At 39.8% G+C, this 19,659-nt stretch overlaps 8 protein-coding genes across 8 annotated transcripts; 4 read left to right on the top strand and 4 right to left on the bottom strand. All coding sequences in view use genetic code 12, as the record gives it.

Moving 5' to 3' along the window:
- Positions 1 to 103: 103 nt before the first annotated feature.
- Positions 104 to 1,223, top strand: CANMA_003584 (catalase; the record flags this gene model as incomplete). The annotated part of the gene is made up of 2 exons (XM_051815772.1): positions 104 to 472; positions 519 to 1,223. The coding sequence occupies 2 exons, from the start codon at positions 104 to 106 to the stop codon at positions 1,221 to 1,223; spliced, it is 1,074 nt and encodes a 357-aa protein (XP_051670872.1).
- A 1,065-nt stretch (positions 1,224 to 2,288) lies between these two features.
- SPT7 (SAGA histone acetyltransferase complex subunit) lies at positions 2,289 to 7,713 on the top strand (the record flags this gene model as incomplete). The annotated part of the gene is made up of 3 exons (XM_051815771.1): positions 2,289 to 2,332; positions 2,810 to 3,196; positions 3,939 to 7,713. 3 exons carry the CDS (start codon positions 2,289 to 2,291, stop codon positions 7,711 to 7,713), a joined length of 4,206 nt encoding a protein of 1,401 aa, XP_051670871.1.
- Positions 7,714 to 8,037: 324 nt separating this feature from the next.
- CANMA_003582 (uncharacterized protein) lies at positions 8,038 to 12,231 on the top strand (the record flags this gene model as incomplete). The annotated part of the gene is made up of 1 exon (XM_051815770.1): positions 8,038 to 12,231. One exon carries the CDS (start codon positions 8,038 to 8,040, stop codon positions 12,229 to 12,231), a length of 4,194 nt encoding a protein of 1,397 aa, XP_051670870.1.
- Positions 12,232 to 12,275: 44 nt separating this feature from the next.
- Positions 12,276 to 12,602, bottom strand: CANMA_003581 (uncharacterized protein; the record flags this gene model as incomplete). Its single annotated transcript, XM_051815769.1, has 1 exon — positions 12,276 to 12,602. One exon carries the CDS (start codon positions 12,600 to 12,602, stop codon positions 12,276 to 12,278), a length of 327 nt encoding a protein of 108 aa, XP_051670869.1.
- A 206-nt stretch (positions 12,603 to 12,808) lies between these two features.
- FGR34 (Fgr34p) lies at positions 12,809 to 14,413 on the bottom strand (the record flags this gene model as incomplete). The annotated part of the gene is made up of 1 exon (XM_051815768.1): positions 12,809 to 14,413. The coding sequence occupies one exon, from the start codon at positions 14,411 to 14,413 to the stop codon at positions 12,809 to 12,811; it is 1,605 nt and encodes a 534-aa protein (XP_051670868.1).
- Positions 14,414 to 14,591: 178 nt separating this feature from the next.
- MSS51 (Mss51p) lies at positions 14,592 to 15,779 on the bottom strand (the record flags this gene model as incomplete). The annotated part of the gene is made up of 1 exon (XM_051815767.1): positions 14,592 to 15,779. The coding sequence occupies one exon, from the start codon at positions 15,777 to 15,779 to the stop codon at positions 14,592 to 14,594; it is 1,188 nt and encodes a 395-aa protein (XP_051670867.1).
- Positions 15,780 to 16,071: 292 nt separating this feature from the next.
- Positions 16,072 to 17,511, bottom strand: CANMA_003578 (uncharacterized protein; the record flags this gene model as incomplete). The annotated part of the gene is made up of 1 exon (XM_051815766.1): positions 16,072 to 17,511. The coding sequence occupies one exon, from the start codon at positions 17,509 to 17,511 to the stop codon at positions 16,072 to 16,074; it is 1,440 nt and encodes a 479-aa protein (XP_051670866.1).
- Positions 17,512 to 17,756: 245 nt separating this feature from the next.
- Positions 17,757 to 19,582, top strand: CANMA_003577 (sap145; the record flags this gene model as incomplete). The annotated part of the gene is made up of 2 exons (XM_051815765.1): positions 17,757 to 17,992; positions 18,190 to 19,582. 2 exons carry the CDS (start codon positions 17,757 to 17,759, stop codon positions 19,580 to 19,582), a joined length of 1,629 nt encoding a protein of 542 aa, XP_051670865.1.
- Between the last annotated feature and the right edge of the window lie 77 nt (positions 19,583 to 19,659).

Genomic DNA, 19,659 nt, shown 5'->3' with positions numbered 1-19,659 from the left:
AAAATCCCACTAGGTTGAATGAAAATCAATTTAGCTTAGACCACTTCCCTTCCCCTCCCCCCAATCAGACAATCAAAACATATTACACCGATATATTATCACAATGGCTCCCGTATTCACTAACTCACAAGGTAACCCAGTCCCCGAACCTTTTGCCACTCAAAGAATTGGTAAACACGGTCCTTTGTTGTTACAAGATGTCAACTTGATTGACAACTTGGCCCACTTTGACAGAGAGAGAATCCCAGAAAGAGTTGTCCACGCCAAAGGTTCCGGTGCTTACGGTATGTTTGAAGTTACTGATGATATTACTGATGTTTGTTCTGCTAAATTCTTGGATACTGTTGGTAAAAAGACCAAGATTTTTTCTAGATTCTCACAAGTTACTGGAGAACAAGGGTATTCTGATACTGTAACAGATGCACGAGGGTTCTCCACTAAATTATACACTGAAGAAGGTATCTTAGATTTGGTTTACAACAACACCCCCAATCTTTTTCATTAGAGACCCATCCAAGTTCCCACACTTTATCCACACCCAAAAGAGAAACCCAGAAACTCACTTGAAAGATGCCAACATGTTCTGGGACTACTTGACTTCAAATCCTGGATCAGTCCACCAAGTTTGCTTCTTGTTCAGTGACAGAGGTACTCCAGCTTCGTACAGAAACATGCACGGTTTCTCTGGTCACACTTACAAATGGGCCAACTCCAAGGGTGAATGGCACTGTATCCAAACCATGACTGAAGAACAAGCCAAGAAATCTCCATTCTCCGTCTTTGACTTGACCAAGGTCTGGCCGCACAAGGACTACCCATTGAGAAGATTTGGTAAATTCACCTTGAACGAAAACCCAAAGAACTACTTTGCTGAAGTTGAACAAGCTGCTTTCTCACCAGCCAACACTGTTCCATCAATGCAACCATCAGCTGATCCAGTCTTGCAATCAAGATTGTTCTCATACGCTGATACTCAAAGACACAGATTGGGTACCAACTATGTCCAAATCCCAGTCAACTCACCATTGCACGGTACTGTTTATGCTCCAAATGTTAGAGATGGTGCTATGACCGTTAACGGTAACCTTGGTGCCACTCCAAATTACTTGGCTTCAGACATTCCAGTTGAATTCAAACAAGCATCATTGCAAGAAGATCAAGAAGCCTGGGAAGGTGCTGCTACTCCATTCCACTGGAAAGCTACTCCATACGAATGGGAATAACCATCTCAATTTTGGAAAGTTTTGGCCAGATATCCAGGTCAACAAGAGCACTTGGCTCACAACATTGCTGTCCATGTTTCGGTTGCCAAGCATGACATTCAAGATAGGGTGTTTAAGTATTTTGGAGGAGTGAGCCCTGAATTGGAAGCTTTAATCAAAAAAGAAGTATTTCAATTAGATCCAAGAAAGTAGTTAGCCACGGTTTATAGTTTTTGGTATTATTTATTTTATATTTAGAGATTTTTTTGTAGAAGCTGTAGAATTTGTATGTTGTTTTTTGGTTAATATAGGAATTAGTCTATGAACAAGTTGCACCTCACGACAATTTAAATTTGTTGAATAAATATCGCAAACTCTGTACTAATGCCTTGACTTTCCAGTAGCTTATTTGCTATAAACACCGTACCTTTTGGAAATAAAAATTCACGAAAGAAGAAAGAGATACCATAAATAGATGTAGGTCCGTCTTGATAATAACAAAAAGTGAGCTGTTCTGATATTTTAGGCGAAATAGTACAACTACAAATTCAAACTATAATGAAACAAAAATTAAGAAAAAAAAAATTAAATCTCTATTGTTATCTTATCTTCCCTAAAGACCTAGACATAAGACCAAAGAGACCAACGATAGTTTATTCTAACAATTTCATAATCAAAAAACCAAGTTGCAAAAATGTGTGTTTTTGCCACACCTATTTGGTCTATAGGTAACAAAAACGTAAATTTGATCTTTCACAATCACACGACCTTTACTTTTTAATATAATGGAAGGTTCTAGCAGTAGTTAAAAGAGTAGTAGTTAGTTGTTTGTGCATTTTTGCACTACCTTCTTATAGTAAAGCTTTATATAACACGGTAATACTGCATATAGCTCTTGAATAGTAAAATTGTTTTAGTAACAACAAACAGCAAAGAGTCAAAAGAAAAAAGAAAATCTTTACATTTTCTTTTTGATTAAGACAACACACGTAGAAACTTTGGATACAATTTTTGGTATTTTTTTTTTTTTACTTTGATCACCCACATAGAATCTCAACAAACCTATTACAACTATATATTATTATAATGTCATTAAAACGTATTAACAAAGAGTTATCGGACTTAGGAAGGTATGTAATGGAGACTTTATACATTCCCCTTTTGGAAACATGAATCAGATCACATTTGCTGCTCCGTTTTGCATCAGTGTGATGTAATTTTTATTTTTCTTTTTTTATTCAACAAATCAGAGCTTGAATGATGGCGAATCACCAGAAAGTGAGAGTTTAGTTACCTAAAAGCCCCTCCATCTATGCGTTAGTGTTCGCAGTTGATGGATATGAGGAAATTATCAAATTTGTTCAACACGGTTATTCGATGGCGTCGAAATTTTATACCCGCAACCACAAGGTGTGTGACCTATAGAGTGACGACGCCTCTATTCTTTTTCTTTTGCTCAATACAGTGAGACTTGAGGATAGTAGCACACGAGAGCCAGATGTTAAAAGAACGACAACTGCAGATGCCATAGTTGAGCTCAATTTAGATTGCAGTTTCATGTTTCCACCTATTAGAGAATATATATACTAACTTGACTATTTCTCTAGAGATCCACCATCATCATGCTCAGCAGGCCCAGTAGGTGATGACTTATACCACTGGCAAGCATCTATAATGGGTCCACCAGACTCACCATACGCAGGAGGTGTATTCTTCTTGAGCATCCATTTCCCAACCGATTACCCATTCAAACCACCAAAGATTGCATTCACCACCAAGATATATCACCCGAACATCAACTCAAATGGTAACATCTGTTTAGATATCTTGAAAGATCAATGGTCACCAGCTTTAACCATTTCAAAAGTTTTATTATCCATCTGTTCCTTATTGACTGACGCTAATCCTGATGATCCTTTGGTTCCAGAAATTGCTCACATTTATAAACAAGATAGAAAAAAATACGAAGCTACAGCCAAAGAGTGGACTAAGAAGTATGCTGTTTAATCAAAAGGGTTTGGCTTTTGTCTCTGGCTTTGGCCACACCTGATGTTGAATGCTGTTGTTGTAATGTAGGTATATAGCTTCAATATACAGGATGTAGCTTTGTTAATGGTCGTTGTCATCTAGTGTAAGATGTAAGTAGAGTCGATGAGTTTTTCCAGCACCAGCTAGAGCAGGGTTATCACTGGAAGCTCTTGTTGGTGTTTGAATTTGGATTCAACTAGACAAGTCTCTAACGCTCAAATTAGAAGAGTGGTAGTCAGATTACTACTTACACTTTATTACGCAAGTGGGGTTGTTCCCCACGGTTATGCTGAACTCATTCTAGAAAGGACTTGATAGAACTTGACTTTTAATTTTGCAGCACTTTTTATTTTTCTTGAGTTTTTCAACTCTCGGTGGAAAAAAAAAACCCACATATAAACAAAGACCAAGTATAGGCATTTGAACCGATTGGATCACCAAACCACATTCCATCAATCGCTGGTCATCATATTATACCGGCAGATTTCCTACAATATCACTCGCCAACATCGTCAAGTGGAAAAAAATAGGGCGCGAAATACCGTAATACAGGACCCAACCGATATCAATCTGAACCTACCACAACGTTACCTTAAAAGTTTCTGATAAAGCTACAGCTTATGCAACTATAGAAGAGTCTTTCTACACGAGTACTACAGAAGGTCAATAAATATTGATAACAACATTTGCCTTGCACTATTTCACAAGATCATCGCCTATGATGGAGAAACTAACTTCATTTCAACATAATGATCCCCAGAGTTTATTCGAACTTGCCAAAAAGTTGAAACAGCGCCAATTTTTTGAAACTTTCCTCAATGAAACTCAGTTCAAGATTATTGATTATATTTTGCTGTTGGACGACGTTCAAGTGTGGGCCCAGTTTCTAGAGGGAAACTTGTGCTTGCAAAAGATGGATGACAAACGAGATCAGAAAAGAACATCAGTCAGCAGTGAAAAAATTGAAAAACCAGTACTAGATACCATAGACGATAACGAGGTAACAGAGGTTGATGCAGAGAAGAAAGAGGATCCGGAACAGACGCAAGAGGAAGCAGCAGAGAATAATGAGATAGTCGACAAGGAAAAGCAAATTGACGAGGTTGAGCAAAACTTGGAACTGTCATTCGAAGAAGGAGTTGTCTTTAGCAAAAAGCTTGCGCTACATGTAAGATATCTACTTTGGGAAAAAGCGATTGATTTTTACTATGAATCAAAAACCTTGGACAATAACCTAAGTTTAATTGAAGAAGTGACTGATGATTACGAACTAATTGACTCATTGAGTAAGTCTGGTAAGCAAGAGTACGAAGCAGAGGTAAAAGGGGCAATTGAAAAGCCTCAAGTGCGTGAAGAAGAAGAAGACTACGATTTTGATGAAGAAGATGAAGAAGATAAACAAGATGAGTCCAAACCGGTAGAAGAGAATAAGAACGAGGCAACACATCTTCTCTTCGACGAGTCGAATCAATTATTATTGGAAATCCCTGTCTCAATATTTGCGACAAAACGTTCGAATGAAGGCACCGGAAATAACGAGGCTCCTGAAAACCATACTACTGAGACAAACGTGGAAAGTAATAATGAAAATCTGGACAAAATTATCCAAGAATTCAACAAAGTTTACCACAACTTTGAATACGATCGAGAAACGTTGATCAAGAGGCGAAAATTGGAACAGTCCGATCTCCAGTTAGAGAAAACGAAACCTGAAAAGAACGACTCTGCAAAAAGTAGTAGCAAACTACAGGGGTCTCAGATGGATATTGTCTTGGGAACAGGCTCAACGTCGCTACAGCATTTGTTATCAACCATTGAAGCCAAGAGGGACAAAATCCCATTGAACGATCATGAACTTCGAGCCTTGTTTATGGATGTCCGTAAAAATAGAGGGAAATGGGCAAATGATGATCGCATTGGCCAAGAAGAATTATATGAAAGCTGTGAGAAAGTCATTACTGAGTTGCGTAATTACACCGAGCATTCAACATTTTTCCTTAACAAGGTTTCCAAAAGAGAAGCACCAAATTATGGCCTCATCATCAAAAAACCGATGGACTTGAATACGGTTATGAAAAAGTTGAAGAATTTGGCCTACAACTCAAAACAGGAATTTGTTGATGATTTAATGCTTATTTGGAGTAATTGCTTAACATATAATGCCGATCCGAAACATTTTATCAGGGCTCATGCAATTGCTATGCAGAAAAAGGCACTAAAGCTAATACCAACCATACCGGATATAACTATCAAGAATAAAGCTGATGTCGAAAAAGAAGAAGAAGTAGAAATGAAGAAAAGACTAAAGGAAGGAGGTAAAGAGGAAGATGACGAGGAGGACGAAGAGGACAAAGGGGCAAGAGGTGGAAAAAAATCGGCCAAACAAGGAAGGAAAAGAACTCGCCAGGATGATTTGAAAAATGATGCAACAGATACAGCAAGCCCCGCTCCAACGGAGACTGCAACACCTTTGGGAACTGGCACTCCAGTTCCACAGGCCAACCACGAAATGAATACAGAAGAGCAGGCAAAATCAAATGGAGCAGGCGTAAATGACGAAGAGGAGGATGATGATGAAGAAATAGCTGGAGCTGGAGGAGATGATGAAGAAGGATCTGGAATAAACAACGGCAATCTCGAGAACGACGAGGAGGAGTTTGATCCCGAATTGCAAGCTTGGAGGACTCTTACTGCCAAATCGCGTGCTAATTATTGTGCACAAAGAGCTGATTTATTCGATCTGGATTCTCATCTTCGGTCAGATGCACCGGCATTGATTCGAAAACCAAACGAAATGCTGAATTTCGATCATTACTTGTCGAACCAAGAGGTGATATCAAAGACAAACAACAATTTATTGGAAAATGATGAGCCTTATTTAGTTGAGTATGATGTAACTGGAGGTATTCCAGGATTCCAATTCGAAGGAGTAAGTGAAAAAGTTGAAGACATAGCCGAGAACAAATTGGTCGATGTATTTTTGCAGCAAACTGGAGGTGATGCTTCGAAAATGAAATCAAAGTTTGTTTTATCAGACGAGTCAGGATTGAACAAGTTGTACTTTGAAAACATTTCGGAGATCCAGGAGATTCGCAAGATTTGCTTCAAGATTTCGTTGATACGACAGATGCAAACACAGCAGTTTGTCCATCACACTCAGATGCAGCAACCTGAAATCGAAGCTATAAAGGAAGTCGATTGTGATGCGGCTTCGAAGTTACCCAATCATGATCCAAACACTCACGATGTACAGTATGCAGTGTTGAGGAGGAATATAGCCAAAATTGCTATGCAAACGGGGTTTGAGACTACTGAGGGGGCTGCCATTAGTACTTTGACTCAAATTGCTGAAATGTACATTGGTAATATTGCCAAATCGTTGAAGATGCACAGTGAGACCAATTCACGCAATCGATTAACACCGACAGAGATACTTTTGTTGTCATTGTTGGAGAATGGTGTGGACAAACCAGATGATCTATACACTTTTATTCAAGAAAAAATAATAAAACAACGCAAGAAATTGACCGAGTTACGACAAGGTCTTTCCAATTTTTTGAAAGATTTGTTGCGTCCTGGATTAGAGAATTTCAATGAAAAAAGCTTTGCTGACAATAGTGAACAGTTTATCACGGGAGACTTTTCCAACGATTTAGGTGATGACTTTTTTGGGTTTAAGGAACTAGGTTTGGATAGGGAGTACAATATGTTGACTTCATCAATACCGATTTATTTGTTGCACTCGCGGTTACATAACCAATTTAGTGGCAGTGGCGCTTCAACGAAACGCAACAAGTATGAAGATTTGCAAGAATATGAGCCTGCTAAACTATACGCCGTTGACGTTAATGAGCAGATTCGATTGCTTGTGCCATTTTACCAGAAGTTGACCGAACGTTCAAAGCAACAATATGTCAAAGCACAAAAGAAGAAAGGTGAGAGTCTTGATTTGCCTGATGATTCGCAGTTTATGTTGATAGAGGATGATGAGTTGCCTCAGAAGCAAAGAAATATTAGGCCAAAATTGCCTCCTACGGGTAAGATCACCACGATTAAAAAGAAGATCATCGCCAATTCATTCTTTTTGCCTGAAGATGATGAAATACAGGACGATACAGTAGAGAAGGAGGCTGAGGCAATTATCCCAGCGGAGTCGCCAAGAGCATCAGAAGCAAGCAAGAATGGAGCACCAACAATCAAGAAAGAGAAAGAAAAAGAGAAAAGCGTACAAGAAACCATGGACACCACGAAACCTACTGAAGCTGTTGTTAAGCAGGAAAAAGAGGAAGCTTCTATTGCTAACGACAACTCTAAAGAAAGAGAGAGTGAAAAGTCCGATGAAGTGTTGGACAAACTCGATAACGCAATCTCCGACAAGGCAACCACCGAAAAGAGTCCTGAGGTTCCAAACGAGGCATTAGATACTGCTGATTTGGAAACCCCGCAGTTGAAGGATACTTCAGCAGAGACCCTGGCTAAGTAAAATGGATAAATAGAGTACCTACTTTAGTATATACATATTTTATAGAAGAAAAATTTCAGTTCTTTTGTTGGTTTTTTTTTTTTTGCTTTGCGCGTTGTAAAACGTGGGTAATTCGCGGTCCCGATGAATTTGAAACTTTTACCCAACTAAAGATGCAAAGGTAGAGTCATTCTTTTTACCAACGCCACCTGCTCCAGACATTTACCTTTAGACCAGAAAAAGCATTTCTGTGATTTATACAAGTCAAATGTACTGATACGGGAAGAAACAAAAAGGAAAGATAAGCTACTACGTGAGAGATACACACCACCCCTCCCCCCCATTATGACAAGTTCCAATGTGCCAAACTTGAAGAAATTAACCAAAGATGAGTTGCTAACTCGTGATATTTTTGGAAGAACCGTGCTTCATATATCTATATTAATGAATGATTACGAGTGTTTGAATCAACTTACAAAAAACCCCGAGTTTAAATCGATACTACATATTTGCGATTACGAAAATGGGTGGAATTGTATGCACTATATCATTTTCTACAAGAGACTTCAATGTTTCATTGTTTTGATCCAATACTTGCAAACAAGTTTGGTCAATTTGTTTGCACCGAACGGAGCGCTTGTTGAATTACTCAAGTGCAAAGATCGGTGTGGATATACATGTATGCAATTGTTAGATCATGATCTTTCGAGCATGCGATCACTCCCGGAGTTTATAGATGTACGTGACACCTATAATTGGAGGAGCCAAGATGATCCGATACCAGGAACTAAGGAATTGTTTTTGAATACAAAGATTCCCAAGGATGAGGAGCATGACGTGCAAGAGTTGCAACTGCAAGATACAACGCGAGGCGGATCGGATATTTACGTGATAGGATGCAACAGCAATAGTCAGCTAGGTCTCGGGGATTCGAAAGATCGGTCACAACCTTTAAAGGTCTTTGATGATGCGTTCATCAATGAACAAAATGAATCTGAAATTCTTGCCGAAAGATTTTGTAAACCAAGATACAAGAAAATGGTTATATCGAAAAATCATGCTGCAGTATTAACTGCTGATGGAGATGTGTTTACATGTGGTGTAGGCTCTAGAGGAAGGTTGGGCCATGATTTTGATGATTTGACAAGCGCGTTCAAGTTTAGACGAGTTGAGTTTTTCCATAATGCCTTGTACACGGCGCAAGATGTTGCCATTTCGAGCAACCATTCGGCAGTTCTAACAAGTGATGGTGATGTGTATGCTTGGGGAATGAATGGATTCAATCAATTAGGTGTCAATACCCCATCTACAAGGACCATTAATAGCTATTTGGATGATTGGATCGCTACACCAGTGTTGGTTGCCGGAGAGTTGAGGAAAAATAAAACAAAGAAGCTTTTAGGGGTGGATGTATCAAAAATACATTCGGTCACATGGACCAAGAATGAATTGTACTTTTGGGGATTGAATACGGGTCAAATGGGCATTCAACGCATTCGTGATGACATTGAAGTCAGGTTGCATGACGAATCTGTCAAGGGAGAGATTCAGACGTCTCCGAGGAGCATAAACTTAAGAGATGACATTAAATGTGTCAGTACATCAGAGTTGTGTACATGTGTGGTTACTGTGCTAAATGATATCCATGTATACTACAATTTCCAACACTATAAATTGCCCAAGGTTCCGGTAAAAGGATTGGGTGATAAAAATTTTGATTTGTTCAAGCCTCGTCGTTTAACCGAAGGAACGGTAATTACAAAGATTGTTACTCGTGGACCCTATAGCTCGATGATATTGTTGTCCAATGGTTCAATAATGAGTTTTACTATCAACTCAACAGAGGTTAAGAATACCAAGTACAGCACTGTATGGAAGCCACAGCATGAGGATATGAAGGTGATCGATTTTGATATGGGCACCGATGGTTCCGTAGTATTATGCACAAAGGCTGGGTCGGTGTTTTTGAAGCTTAATCAATCTAGTCAAAGACGCAGCTCCATGAGTGGTGCTGTATTACCCATTCTGGTAAATAAACACAAATTTAAAAAAATTGAAAACGTCAACAGAATAGTGCTGGTGGCTTGTGACCCAAAATTTTTATCATTTGGATTCATACGAGATGAAAATTACTCATTGCCTATGGAGTTTTACGTTAATGATTTCATAGCAGATGTAAGACAGTTGTCGCCCATGTGTGACATGGACTTGTACAGAAAACAGGATCAGTTATTGGACGATGGAAGTAGCGTGGTATGCAGCGACAAGAGTGAAATTGATTGGATCTTAATGCAAACTGAACTGTTTTTGTTGCAAAAGTTTGGATCCCAGTCTTATGACAGCCAGAATCTGAATAAGCTTTATGATGCATATATCAGACTTGATAACGACCAAGGAGTGTTTTTCCACAAGGATTTCCTTTGCAGCGTTTCACCCAAGTTTAATGAGTTAATCAAGGACGATGGAAATCAGATTGTGGGAAAGAAGTTTAGTGCCACGTGGAATCCCCTCGACTCTTGTTTGGAAGTAACATCCAAAACGCAGCTCCTCACAGTTCTACTATTTGTACAAAGCGTTTACATGGGCTCCAAGGTAGACCTATGGTCTAACTATGGATCTAGGCTGAGAGCTCCCGAGAGGTTGAAATTAGTCTTTGATGAGTTTGACGAGCTATGCAGTTTATTCAATGTCAGTCTCGGTCCAAAACAACTTAGGCTCGGGTTTAGCAATATGCTAACAAGCTCAACTGGAACTATCAAATTTAAGTTAAAAGATGGGGAAATGTTTGCTCACGCGTACCTTCTCAGAGTGAGGTCCGCCTTCTTTGAAACAATTTTGTCCGAGAGATGGGGTGTATCCACCCCTGTCGCTCTTGATTTCACTGGATTGACCAGAGCTCAAATGGGAATCGTGTTGAGACATATCTATGGTGTCGAAGACAAGGATTTGTTGAATTGCTACAGTTTCAAGTTTGATGAATCAGAGGCATTCATAAATGAAGCGCTCGAAATGATTGAAATTGCCGACGAATTGCTATTGTTCCAGTTGAAGGCAGTTTTTGAGATTGCCGTTGCTGAGTTGATCTCTATACAAAATGTATTGTCGTTGACTGTGAATGCCGATTATATTTCAGCACGCAAGTTGTTTTTACAGTGTTGTTGGTTTATTCATCATAACCTTGAAGTGCTTCTTTATGATCCAATGTTTTTGAAGATTCCCATGGAGATTTTGGAAAAGATTCAAAATTGCTTCGACTTGGAATCCAGTGATGGGGACGAGTTTTCCAAGCTGATTCCAAACGGTATATCTGTTCTCGGCTTCGTTTCTGACTTGAACTTGCACAATGAGTACTATATGAGTGATCGCAAGGGATTTTCCTCGTTTGCACCATTGGTTGATCCACGGTTGGAGGCAAAGAAGCCGAAGGAGACAACAAAAAGAAGAAGGTCTAGAAAGAGCTCCACATTGAACACTGATATCGTTGACTTCAGGCGGAATTTAGTTGCCGAAGGCACCAGAGACTCACCAGCTGTGATTGAAGAGGAAATTAACAATGAGTTCATTGAAGTTGCTAAAAAGCCTAGGTCCAAGTCACAGACAAAGAATTCTATGTTATTGCAGAACGGTGATTTGTGTGCACCTTCGAGGAAGACAAGCGTGGGCTATGTTGGCAAATCAGATGCTATTCAGAGCAAATCAGTTGAAAGTGATACCCAAACTAAACATATTGCAGTGACTTCTCAAGAAATTTTGTCACCCCGTTTAACATGGGCGACTTCACCACCCTCCAAGGGATGCAAATTATCTGATAGGTCTACCTCACAATCACCTGAACCATTTGCATTAATGGGAAATATGGGCGATACTAAACAATTCAAACCTAAAATGGGTCCTCACGTCAAACTATCTCAAAAGGAAAGGAAAAAGTTAGCTGCAGCTGCCGCAGCTTCAGCTTCAGCCTCACTGGATGAACCCAAGCAGCCTACACCAAAGCACAAAGAAAGTGATGTAGCACCTTGGTCAGCTGTAGCAGCAGAGACGACGACACGGCGCGTTCCTTCTCCAAACTTCCCTGCTTTGGGTGCAAAGAGGGTGAAGTCTCCAAGTAGCGCTCCTACAGCCACGCCATCATCTAGATCTGCACACGATACCACCTCACCAATGGTCCATGCAAATTCATCGACATCGTCCCTTTCGAGCATATACTCTACTCCCTCGTTGGCTGAAGTCATGCGCGGTGAGTCATTGAAACAAGAACCTAGCATCGATGATAAATTGCCCAAGAAATCGTTAGCTGAAATTCAGAAGGAACAAGAGTTTGAGAAATGGTGGCAAGAGGAGTCAAGAAAAGTGCAGCAAGAGTTGGGTGTGTTGAAAATTGATGACCAGAAACTGAAAAGTAAAAAGAGGACCGAAAATGGATATCGGGGTTCTTTTCAAAAGAATCAAAATGGAACCAAAAAGGAACAGGCGAGATCCAATGGAACGACAGCATTGGGTCCAGGGAAGACTCAAAGGAAATTATCCAATGGTACATAGACACCAGCCGATGTAAATATTAATATCATGTATTTATTATTTATTCATAGATCAACTTCATCAGGAAACCAGCCGTACTCTTCCAAATCAACCAAATGTGCTGGTGAAACGGGAATATTTTCTTGCCGTAATCTGTCTGCTTGAACATACTGGCTCTCAGACTTCTCACGTGGAGAAATCTTGCCCGAACTCAGAAGTACTCGCCACCACGGAAGCAAGTTAATATCTAGGTATTCTTCTTCACTAGATTCAAATCCTTGGTTCAAGTCTTCAATTATAGCTGAACAATGCTTGAGGGAAGAGCCAACTTGTCTTGAATTGCCTGGCTTGTCTAATAGGCAGGCAATGTGTCCTGAAAATTTTGTTAGCATGTGTTTGAAGGGTGGTTATTTTCTTGAAATACTCACCATATGTAGTTACTTTTCCAGGTGGGATTTGATATACTATAGAATATACGCCATAATGGAACGCACGGCTTTCATCAGTTAGTTTGACCATAACTATGTTAGAGCAACACGATTTCTGGGGTTCCCTCATTATCGCACAAAAAATTTCAGATCCGGAAAAATAATTTGACTTAGTTACGAGAGCCTATAAAACTATTAAATTCGTTGTTCAATAACTCAACTTGTTCGTTAGATAATGACTTGTGTTTCACATAGGCTCCGTTGAATACATCATACGCCGATTTCAAGCACTTGTAGTATCTGACCAAAAACTCAAACTGTGCCCCTTCTCTCTCATTTTCTAGTTTTTCAAGTACTGGATCGAGCTCAATCTCATCAGGTAGATTGAAATTTGGTGTATATTTCTTATTATAATCCTGAATAAGCAGCAACACTAGGTCATAGAACAGGCGAATCTTGTCCTGAAACAATTCCAACTCCAGGCGTTTCCGCTTCTGCAATTCATCATCAAGCTTCATTTGAAATGTAGGCAGTACTGATAGCAAATATATCAAAGCATCCTTCCACAAGTGTTCAAAGTTTGATGAAATTACAAGATACCAATTAGGTTGATTACTCATTATATAATCAAAGTCCCATGTACGAGACACAACAATTGCAACGAGTTCATCTTGCACTCCAGCACACAAGTTAACAATTTGCTCTCTAGTTATTGCCAATCGACGGATTCCGCGAATGAAATTCTGTGTTGCAGGGGGTTGGTTAACTAATTCGACATCAGGCTCCGCTAGTCTCTGGATTCGGTTTTCCCCAGTGAAAAATAACACATAGATGTTGAACAACACAAGAGACAAGACCACGTACTTGATCCAATTCTCTTGGATGTGCTTATTGGGCTTTAAGCGTAGGATTAATAAAACAAATACAATATTGATTGCAAATACTAGCACACGTTTTCCTGTGGCTACTACCCGCTCTAAAATGTCGTCATTAGGTCTCTCGACTTGCTCCGCGGCATCTTCAAGATTCGTCAGATTGTCCAAGATCACTTTCACTTTCTGCAGTTTGAACACGGAGTCAACCTTGGCAATACCGGCAGGACTTAATAGCATATAAGGTTGATGTCCTTCGTTGTCGACTATGATACACTGCGAGGTATTAAGTGCAACTTTTTCGTTGTCATTCAACAATATTTCATAACTCTTTTGCGAAATGTCATACTGGTTTACAAGCTTAGTTATTCCTTGGCCATTACTAATTGACTCATATGAATCACCTGTTAATTGCCATACTTGGTCGTCACCAGCAACTATTTTCATCGGCTCCACCACTGCCATGTTTGGCACAATAGTCTCAGATGGGGCACTTTCAGCTTCTTGGTTAATTATCGGTAAAAAATCGAATCTATCTTCGGCTGTTAAATCCAGCCAAAACTCACGACTTAGAAGTCCATTTACTGCACTTTTGATTTCGAGATCCATTGGAATCACATTGTTCATCTCTCGAATACTTTCATTTGTAAGTTGGAGAGCCACCGGAAGCGCAGACTCGTCAGTCTCATGGTCATTTGGAAGAACCCTTTCTTGAAATGACAAAACGACTTGCTCGTAAAACGTCCTTGTTACTTGCCGATCGTCCAATCTCTGAATTATTGACTGCTTCAACTGCTTCACCGTAGTATTTGAGTGAATTTCAAATAGCGATCTTTCATTATGGAGATTTGGCTCAGTAGATCTCAATAATATGTGGATTCTAGATCGTGGTAGTTCGCTCATGATTGGTTGAGCAAGACGAGTCTCAAGCATATACGTGTAAGCTTTGAGTGAAAGTTTCGCGCGCAATTGAAATCTTTCCACCAGCAGTGAAAAGTAGAGCACGCCCCCTCTCCTCTTACATCATCTGATTTATCATTAGGTATATTTACAAGGGTATATACCTATTTGCTATGTACAATCACACCTTGATGGCATGATACCTCTTACCTCTAAATCCAAACACCTTACTGTTCAAATTGAATGTCTCAGTTGGATTCGAATCAACAATGTCCAATTTTGTGCAAGCAAAACGGTTGTCTGATTTCTGCATAAGCAAGTCCATCTCATCATTTAGTTCATGACGTTTCAACCAATCAATTTCCTTGTTTATGTCCTCATCATGGAAACCAGTAACATAAATCGGACATTTTGACTCCAACAAACCTTTCAACGATTTGTCCCAATGTATGTGGTCGGCAGTTTGGAAGCCAGGATGAAAGAGGAAAAAAACGTCCAAGTATGGATCAAATGGGAATAGATCGCCCATATCGTAAAGCTCGTTGAAGTATTGAGTGTGGTGGTGAATGGTTATCTGATCGTCAACTCTTTCAATCAATGGACGTCCATTTGGTGTGTTGACAGGAGCAAATGACCTTGTTTCCTTATCAAAATATGCTTCTGGCCCAATCAAGTGTATTTCAAATCTACTTTTAGGAAATAGGTATCCAAATTGTTTCCACACGTAGCCTGGTAGCATAGACTCCATTCGGGGACCCAAAATGAATATCCTCATTGGTCTATCTTTGAAATGAGTCACTCCATCAATTGCCTTTTGGTATGGTGGGTATAAACTATATCTCAATGCTCCTAGAGATTTAGCACCTTCCACAGTCACTGGCCCCTTTGGTTCAATCTGGTAAGGAGAAAATTTAAACAAAATTGATGCAATTGTCATTGGATAAGTAAGAACTTTAGTGGCTGCTGCTAAATTGAATTCATCATTCATTGGGGGGAAATCTCTAGTGTAAAAGAATGAATCCCAATCACTCATGTTAATCATGAAATCTCTCTCTTGTTCACCAGGAAATGCAAATTCTTCAAACTTTCTACCCGACCTCAAATCGTGCTCGTACAAGTTTACCTTTTTCAACAACTCATATTTCTTCTGGGCGTGGTATTCTGTGTCACTTTCCCACGCTTCTTTTGATGCATGTGTAGGTATTCCCGAGTACGGGCAAACGAAATTCACTGGTTTGTGAGTCACCGGACATTGTGCCTTTGCTCTTATAAGTGCTGCATGTGTACGAATATCCTCATATGGTGACTCGTCCCAATTGTACAACTTTCTTTCATCTTTTTCCTTATTAGGATCATCCATCGATAACATTTTCCAAAACAACGAAAATTGCCTCCTGTTGGTGACGTTGCTTCGTATAGATCGCCTGCACAAGTGGCTTATGGAGTACATCATTGCAGTGTGTGAAAAAAAATGTAGATGCTAAGTTTGAACTCAGACTTGCGGAACTTTTGGTTTATGGTATGATTTGAGACTCTTCTTATTACAGTTCTCAGTATTAAATTGGAAAGTTTTTTTTTTTTTTTTTCTCAAAGAGCAGCCGATGTTTTCTTTGTACAAGAGAAGATGGTAGCAGTATTCGTTGTACTCTATACACCTTACTTTAGTCGAAATCTCGCATAAAATACTCAAAGTTCCAGTTATTGTTTGGATTTTCAAAGTAGTTCAGGTTTAAATTAAAGCTTATAAGGTTATCCTCATCTACCGGGTTGATCTTGTGGAATTCAACTTCATGATTATCCAACTTTCCGTCTCGTGCCATCTTGAACAAGGCAAGGAAGTTGCCAAATAAATCGTACATCTCAATCCAATATATAAATGAGTCACTCCATTGAAGCGTTGTTACTAGGTTATCGGTAAGCATGATTGGGGAGGGAAATTTTCTCTCCAACGAATTAAGAAATAGCTTGCCAAATCTATTCAACAAATCTCCATCGCTAATGTCATTTGCATTTATCGCAATTACTCTGGTCCTCCAATATGGTTGATCACTTTTATACTCCTCTTTTAAAGTCCCAAGGTAAAACCCATCACCGATGGGGTGGATGTGGAACTGATTCAAGTCGGCTTTTTCGTTTCTGATTTTGGCAACCTGAGACAGTGAAACTGGCAGGCGGTAGTCAAAAAAAGTATCGTGCGATACACTTCCAATAGACGGTGCGTTTTCTTTGCCTACCCGTTTGCAGGTGATATCCATTATATTTTCATGGATTAAATTTTTTCTAAACGCTTCAAGCTGGCAAAGTCCTGGAACATTGACAATCATTTGGTATTGACATGTTTTGATTTCCTGTATTTCTATTATCCCTGGGCTACCGAAATCTTCATCACATTTGTACACAATGTCAATTGTTCTGGGCTGTAAGGTCAAATCGCAGATTTCGCCGTCACCCAATGTGTGTTTGATAAACTTTTGCGTATTGGTCGAAGAGTCAACCTCGTTATCTCCAAAAGAGCTAAACTCACCTTCAAAAATGATAAAGTCTTTAGGATCTAGCTTGACTCTTTGGTTGCCTTTCTGATTTTTAATTTCGGTTGTTTTGTAGGGTTTCATATTGGGGAATTTTCCAAGCACATAGACATGGTTTGGCAACTGCGCTTTGTGGTTTCCGCTTATGAAGTCAACAAGGTCTTCATGAAACTGCATTACCTTATCACCAAAGCAGTATCCCACTGTCCAATACCCAGCTTGTATATTGAATGTCATTGAACAGTTTCCATTGTCATATGTTTTCTGAATGATATCTATAGCAGTTTGTTTCAATTCAGATGTAGTAATCGTTTGTGCTGGTTTTGAGATGTTGACCTCTTTATCCGCAGGTAAGTGGCATATATAAGGAGCAACTTCCTTGTTTGACGACAAAGTCATTATTTCAAACAGACCTAATCTCAGATTTTGTTGTGCTAGCGAATATGCCACGTCAGCGGGTATTCGAGCATTATCGAATATTATGCGATTCTTTAAAACCTGGCTAGATTGTAGAAATGCCGACGACACATCAAGGAGACTAATTAGTAGTAGTAGTATGAAAAGCGAGTGCATTTGGATGATGTGGATGATGGTTGGTAAGAAGGAAAATTGTAGATCCTGTGGATCCACTTTTTATATTTGCGCTCTAAAAATATCAGCACCAGAACACACGTTAGGTCGAAAACAATATCTCATCCCATCAGGAATAAGTCCCACCAACTCTTAAGGTAAAGGCAAAAGGCGAGAAGGCAAACTCCACTTACGTGACTGACCCCCTATACACTTTAATAAAGTTCCAAGTTATTCATATAAATCAAATGTCAAGAAGTCCACTGGAAACACCTGCTCCCGAAGCAAACACATTACCTGGCCTTTCAACTCCCAACTTAAACAGCTCAGCCTCTAATGCTCCCAGAAATACTACGAACGCATCAACTACAGAGAAGAAGACGACTGCCTTTGATATAGCACATGATATAGAGCGTGAGCTAGCGAAAGCAACTGAGTTGTTGGATCAAAACGATAAAGAAATAAGTGCAAAGATAGACTCTACGTTGAAGAGGGTCTCAGCTTTGCAACTGAAGCACAATTGATGGTGATTTGCTTGGGGGATCAAGTTGGTGTATAGATTATGTATGTGTTTAACGTTTAGAAAAAAAGAATGCATTTCAATGTTCCCAAGTTAAAGTAATATATTCAATCTCATCCAATGCCTCCTAAACGGTCCAAGAACCAGCTTCGCCGCGAGAGACTCAAAAAGAGAAAGCTCGAAGAGCAGACAAGCAATACGTCTAAAAACGATCACGAAAATGATACGACTGAGGCAGTACACGAAACTAACCATGCTGGTCCTGGTGCGAAGGAGGATCACGAACATGCAACTCCCGACATCAAAATAGATGAAAACGACCCTCTTCTACAACAATATGAGACTGTTTTAAGGAAGTTTAATCATGAACCTACCAAAGAGGAGTCACAGATAGTTGAGGCGCCTAATAGTAATGACTACACCCACGAGGAAACTTCAGGCGATTCCGAAGATGAGAATGATGAAGAGCATGGACAAAGTTCGAAACTATCCAAACGGCAATCAAGGCTACGAAACAAGGTCCCGCTATCGTCTCTCAAAATGTCTACACACCTCCCGGAGCTAGTGGAACCCACTGACGCCGACGCCCAAGATCCCTACCTACTTGTATTCATCAAATCTCAACCAAATGTCATTCCCGTACCTTCACACTGGAGCTCAAAACGCGATTACCTTTCTTCCAAACGCGGAATTGAAAGACCGCCATTTCAGTTACCGAAGTTCATTCGAGATACCGGTATTGAAGAAATGCGACAGACTACTGGCGATGATCGTACCTTGAAGCAGCAACAACGAGAAAGAGTGCAAGTGAAATTGGGCCGGCTAGATATGGACTATGAGAAACTCTACCGTGCATTTTTTCACAATCAGTCCAAACCTAGACTATCTTCGTTTGGTGAGTTGTATGAAGAAGGTAAAGAACTAGTTGATGAAATGACCAATGAGGCAAAAAAATGTAAACCTGGTGTAGTGTCGAAAGAGTTGAGAGGAGCTTTAGGAATGAATGAAAATGACTTAAGCATCCCACCTGCTTGGATAACTATTATGAAAGATATCGGTAAACCGCCATCGTATCAGGATTTGATTATTCCGGGAATTGATGAGGACTATAATAATGGCGGGTATAGAGATAGACATGCCGATGGGGACGTGAATGTCGAGCATTGGGGAAGCATCAAGGCCCTAGTTGAATCAGAAAGTGAAGGGGAAGACGAGGAGGAGGAGGAGGAGGAGGAAAATGAGGGTGGGGAGAGTGGCGACGAAAGTGAATCTAGGAACAGTATACATCATAATGAAAACGGAATTGCTAATGACTCTGATAGTGAAAAAGAAGAACATGAAGTCGGCCAAGATCAGGAGAACAAGAGTTCTCTAAAGGACGTGTTAATCAACATGTTTGATGATAAAGCCCCACCAGAGGTTGATGACAGCAGGGCAACTGAAGATGCCACTGACAAGTTTCTATACCAAGTTCTTGGGGAAAAGAAATCAGATGGCCAGTCGTTGACTGGGCACGCCTATGACCTAGATAAGCTGAAACGCCACACTCCATAGAAAAGATTCAATATTTTAATCATATATATATATATATATATAACTTGATACTTTTGTCATTAATGTACACCAAAACG

Source organism: Candida margitis (genome assembly GCF_024628925.1).
Source record: "Candida margitis strain CBS 14175 chromosome Unknown scaffold30, whole genome shotgun sequence".
In the NCBI taxonomy this organism is placed as follows: domain Eukaryota; kingdom Fungi; phylum Ascomycota; class Pichiomycetes; order Serinales; family Debaryomycetaceae; genus Lodderomyces; species Lodderomyces margitis.
This window is presented reverse-complemented; position numbering and strand designations above follow the sequence as displayed.